At 55.4% G+C, this 5,686-nt stretch overlaps 1 protein-coding gene across 1 annotated transcript in view; it reads left to right on the forward strand.

Annotated features, from left to right (window-relative positions):
• LOC104548107 (histone-lysine N-methyltransferase SETDB1-like) overlaps window positions 1–4,080 on the forward strand; it is a gene marked incomplete at its 5' end in the record, with an annotated part of 14,844 nt that extends 10,764 nt beyond the window's left edge. The window contains 7 exon segments of the mRNA XM_010194033.1: window positions 397–425; window positions 832–964; window positions 1,649–1,814; window positions 2,946–3,075; window positions 3,077–3,140; window positions 3,481–3,569; window positions 3,963–4,080. Of these exon segments, the coding sequence (XP_010192335.1) occupies window positions 397–425; window positions 832–964; window positions 1,649–1,814; window positions 2,946–3,075; window positions 3,077–3,140; window positions 3,481–3,569; window positions 3,963–4,080 (729 nt within the window).
• Window positions 4,081–5,686: the final 1,606 nt, after the last annotated feature.

Here is a 5,686-nt window from a genome sequence, read left to right on the forward strand (position 1 = left end):
CCTTTGCTCGCTGTGGTGGGGTTGGGAGGTGCCTTTCCTCTTCCTGGGGGAAGTTGTGGCAGCAGAGGCTGCAGAGAAGTTGCTCAGCAGGAGAGGAGCTGAAAATCCCTCCTGCCGTGGGTGCTGTGCACTTGAGGCAGCCGTCAGGTACCTGGGGCGGTGCAGTGAAGCGTTGAGGATGGCGAGGAGCTGGAGGTGGTCTCTGCCCACCCCCTGCTCTGGAGAAGGGACCCAGAAACCACTGTGGGGAATGTGGAGGGGGAGACCTGAGCCATAACTCCTGGAGCAGCTGGGGGGTCACACTGAGCTGTGGGTACAGCCAGGGTGGTGTTTGGGGAGCTGAAGGGTGCTCCAAAAAGGAGAGGTTTTAACCTTCTGTACTTGTCCCCTCTGCAGGAACATGAAGATCCAATCAAAATCGCTGGGTAAGTTTCTTTAAATCATCTTTTTCCTGCTTTTCATTTTCAAATTTGCCTCGGAATGAGCCACTGCAACTCTGGGGCTGCCCCTTAGCTCTACCCCTGCCGCTACTGGAGTAAACCGAGCGGGTGGGAGGGTTCGGCTCTCAGCCTTGCTCCTGCATCCCTGCAGATGCAGATGGGACCCTCACACCCCTGTTCTCACCCCGCAGGCTCGGCGACCTGGGCCGGATGTACGGCTACAACCCCAGCCCTCCCAAACTGGAAGGGATCCGACGTCCGACCAGCAAGACGGCGCTGCTGCAGAGCAGGCGCCATTCCCTCGGCGGGTGGGAGGGTTCGGCTCTCAGCCTTGCTCCTGCATCCCTGCAGATGCAGATGGGACCCTCACACCCCTGTTCTCACCCCGCAGGCTCGGCGACCTGGGCCGGATGTACGGCTACAACCCCAGCCCTCCCAAACTGGAAGGGATCCGACGTCCGACCAGCAAGACGGCGCTGCTGCAGAGCAGGCGCCATTCCCTCGCCGCGCAGCCCGCCACGGACGTAAGCGGTGATGCCGTGGGGGTCTGGGAGGGGTGGCCCTGGCGCTGCTGCAGCCCCAACCTGGTTTGATGGAGGCCTTGAACCTTCCTTTGGGCTGTTCCTAAGCCACTTTTGGTCCCCGTTGAGCGCCAGCGCAGGGTTTGTGGTTCGTAGTTGTGATTTCCTGGGGGGGCAGCTGATGTTGTGCAGGCAGTGGGGATCTTTTGTGGTTCTGAAAGCCCCAAAAAGAAGGAGATGATGATGTTGGGCCATGCAGGCCTCGGTTTGCACGCCCAGCGACCCATTGCTTGGCAGAGCCGCATCTAAGAAGCCATCCTGGGGCACAGTCTCTGGTTTTTGGGGTCTTTTCCCTTCCCAAAACCCAGAGCACCGAATGGTGCAGGCTGGGTTGTAAATGGGTGCTGCAGGATGAACCAACCCCCCAAAATCCCACTGTTATTTCAAACACTGCCCTGCAAGAGGGGATTTCGGTCCTGCTCCGCTTCCGATCGCCACGTCCACATGCGCGATCCACTTCAAAATAGCTCCACAGAACAGAGATCCTCTGCCAGGGAGCAAAAGGCCTTTTCCAACCAAAACCACTCTGTGGCTCTATGGAAAACACAACTCAGGGGGGAAAAAGGGGAGCCCTGGAGGTCGCTTGGTGGGGATGGGATGACGGGAGCTGTGGGTGCCGTTGCGCAGGACGTGCTGACGCTGTCGAGCAGCACGGACAGCGAGGGCGAGAATGGGCAGGCGGCGGCGGGGCAGGCCCAGGGCACCACCAACGACAGCGACGACATCCAGACCATTTCCTCGGGCTCCGAGGAGGAGGACAGGGACGACAAGAAAAACGCCTCGTCTGGGACAGGTGAGGACAAGCACTGGGGGGTGGGAAACACTGAGGGACAGCGAGGAATTTGGGACAGAAACCACCAGGATGGGCTGGTGAGGACGTGGCAGTGTGAGGATGTCACGTCCTGCTCCAAGCACCAGGGTCTGAACCTTCCCCGTGTGGTGTTTTGAGACCGAACTGCAAAACTCAGTCCTCAAGCACTGAATATTTGAGCATCTCCAAGGAGAAGCAGCGGTGAGGGTTATTCTGATGGGTCCCTGCTGGGTGGAGGGGAAAGCTCCCAGGAGCCACCCCAAGGTGGGATTTGAGACCAGAGCTGCATCCCAAAGGCGTTCATCACCCCTGGGTGACAGAGGAGAGGGGCTCAGGGCAGTATTTTCATAGAATCGTAAAATCCCAGGTTGGAAGGGACCACAAGGATCATCCAGTCCAACCTCTCAAGGTAAAATAGAGTTTAAATGAGGTAAGTCAGCACCCTGTCAAGATGAGTCTTAAAACTGAGCAGTGTAGGGGGATTCACCACTTCCCTGGGAGATTATTCCAGTATCTCATTGGGAGATTATTCCCATATCTCACTGATGGGTTATTCCAATGTCTGATTGACAGATTATTCCTATTTCTAATTTATAGATTATTCCAACATCTGATTGATAGATTATGCAAATTTCTAATTGATGGGTTATTCCCATACCCCATTGATGGGTTATTCCCATACCTCATTGATGGATTATTCCCATACCCCATTGATGGGTTATTCCCATACCTCACTGATGGGTTATTCCCATACCCCATTGATAAATTATCCCCATACCTCACTGATGGGTTATTCCCTTACCTCACTGATGGGTTATTCCCATACCTCACTGATGGGTTATCCCCATACCTCACTGATGGGTTATCCCAATGTCTGAGTGACCTCATGGTAAAACATCTTTTCCTGGAGCTCAGTGGGGATCTCCCCAGCAGCTCCCTGTGCCCATGACCCCTCGTCTTCTCCCCGTGCCCCCTTGTCACAGGGAGTCCCCATCTCCTCGGTGCCACCCTTTATGTCCTGGTACCTGGTGATAAGGTCCCCCCTGAGCCTCCTCTTCCCAAGGCTGCACAGCCCCAGTGTTCTCAGCATTTTTGGGGTTCCTCCCGTGGCAGGTCCTGTCAAGAGGCAGGTGGCAGTGAAATCCACCCGCGGCTTCGCCCTGAAATCCACTCACGGCATCGCCATCAAATCCACCAACATGGCAGCGGCCGACAAGGGGGAGAGCGCTCCCGTGCGCAGGACACGGGGAGGAGTCCTGCTACATCATCGACGCCAAGCTGGAGGGCAACCTGGGCCGCTACCTCAACGTGAGTCACCACCCTTGGCAGCCGAACGGGGACAGATTTGGGGTGACCTGGCCTTTCCATGAGCACTTCCCTCCCTAAAAACAATAAATACAGTGGGGAAAAAAAAAAATGGGCAAAGAGCCGGGCTGGGAGGCTGCTCCACCCCTCCCGAGCGATGGCTCAGTCCTTCCAGCGACGTTACCTTTGCGAGCGCGGCTCTTCTGACTCATCTGGCGGCGGGGAGGGAGCGCGTCCCGTTTTTGGCAGGGAACGCCGCGTGGTTGTCGGGGTTTGCGTTTGCTGCTTCGCGTCCCTCCCGCCGCGGGGCCGGGCTCAGGGGTTGTCTCTGTTCCCGTTACAGCACAGCTGCAGCCCCAACCTCTTCGTGCAGAACGTTTTCGTGGACACCCACGATCTCCGCTTCCCCTGGGTCGCCTTCTTCGCCAGCAAGTGAGTGGCAGCGCTCTCGGGGAAGGGTTCACGGGGCCGGGGTGTTCCCTCACCGGCCCCAGTTTCCCACCGGTCTGAGCGAGGAGAAGCTTGGAGCTGAATTGGGTGAGGACTTTGCTCCCGTGTTGGCGATTCTGGTGTGGTTTGCGTCCGTTTTAGACCTTTCCCAAAGTGAATTGAGCATGGAGCAGCCGCCTGCTGAGGTTGAGTCACAAACCTCACCCAGGGCAGTGAATCCCTGCCATGGGCCCAAACATGGCAGCTCCGGGAGTGATTCACCGGGGAACTTTGTCCCTTTGCTCCTACCCTCATCCCAGCGAGCTCGGGTTGATCCTTTTGGAATGACCTTTCCTCCCAGCCTCGTGGGTTTTTTTTTGGCTTTTACCTTCCCAGGAGGATACGAGCAGGCACGGAGCTGACGTGGGATTACAACTACGAGGTGGGCAGCGTGGAAGGCAAAGAGCTGCTGTGCTGCTGCGGGGCCATCGAGTGCCGAGGGCGGCTGCTGTGAGCCCGACCCTGCTCCCACCGCGGACCCGGTGCTGCCTTTCCCTTCCCCGAGGGTAAAGTTTCTTCTCGAGCGGTGGTTGTTCAATAAGAACTGGTGCAAAGCTGCCTACGGTGGCTTCGAGTCCTCCTCGTCACTTGAAAAATCACAGCGGCAAACGGATACGGACCAGAAATGAAGGGTGGGGGACACCCAAATCTGCTCCCTGGTGCTGTCACCGCGTCCCCAGGGGCCGCAGTCGCCCCGTGATGGGACAACCTCTCCCTCCACGCCGCAGGAGGGGACGTTGGCCACGCAGTTACCCACCCGAAACAGCAGCAGCTCCTCCTCTCTCCCCAGTTTAAGACGCAAAACCCGGGTTAGATACGGCTCCCGCTGGTGCTGCTGCATTTTCCTGGCTCCAGGGAGGTGCTTCAAGGGTTGGGATCAAACCCAGGAGGTCCCCACAGCCTTGGGATGGGACAGGGGGTGGGGATCAGCCCAAACTGCGTGGATCAACGTGCGTTTATAGCGGCGATGTGAACTCAAGTGAGAAAACAAACGAAAACAAGCATCTGTCTGCAGCTGTGATACGGTGTAAAGAGTCTTTTCGTTGTTCAAAAGCAATAAAGTGGTGGTTTTCTACTAAAAACAAAGAAAAAAAATGCCCTGAAGTTCAGATAGGGCAAAAAACAGCCTCGAAAGAGCAGGATTTCACCCCATCCCCAGTCCTGGTTTCCACCCTGGGCAAGTTGGGATGTGCCCGGGCACGGAGCTGCCCCTGGCGCCGTCCCCTTTCCTTCCTTCCAGCTCGTTCAATCCTCCACTTGTCGATAAAGAGCTGCCAGGTTGAACTTCTCCTGCCAGAGAGGGGATCTGGTGCTGATCGCTGCCTTTCACTGCCCCAGAACGCAACCATGGGCTCAATAAAGGTGGAGTTTGGCTTTGAAATAGGGCATTTGGCTTCAAAAAAATATGGTATTTGGCTTCAAAATACGGCATCTGGCTTCAAAACGCTGCACTGGAAACAGTCTTGAACCTGACCCAGCCAACCCCAACCTGATCTGGGCGCCGGGGTGGAGCGGGCACTGCACACAAACCCAGCAGTGGCTCCGTAAGGGACATGTGGGGTTTGTTTGCCTCTTTTCTTTTCAAAAAATGCACAATTTCAATGGCTTCGCATAGTTTGGGGACAAGGCTCGCACCTGCGCAGCCAAAGGGTCGCTAAATATGGGCAAAAAAGGGCAGATTTTGTTACAAATTGGAAGCAAATCTCAGGAGTCCGGTGTGGAGGAGCAGAGAAAGGGGTCCCAGCCACCACCCCCATCCCTGGGGCCCCCAAACCCAGCACGGCCGGGGCCCTGCACCACACAAGGAGGGTTTTTTTCCCATAAATTACCCTTTTTTCCTTAAAAAAAAGGCTTTTGAGGGCCTCTGTGAGCACTGGGCTGGGAGATGAGAGCTTGTTTGGGCAAAAAGCATAGAAAAATAGAAAAAGATGAGCTATAAAATAGAAGAAAAATAGGAAATGTCGAAAAATATTATGTAAAATAGTATAAAATGCATCATATATACAAACATAATAGGTAAAAATATATAAAATATCTAAAAATAGATCTTAAAAAATATC

Source organism: Mesitornis unicolor, unplaced genomic scaffold (genome assembly GCF_000695765.1).
Source record: "Mesitornis unicolor isolate BGI_N332 unplaced genomic scaffold, ASM69576v1 scaffold23650, whole genome shotgun sequence".
Lineage (NCBI taxonomy): Eukaryota > Metazoa > Chordata > Aves > Mesitornithiformes > Mesitornithidae > Mesitornis > Mesitornis unicolor.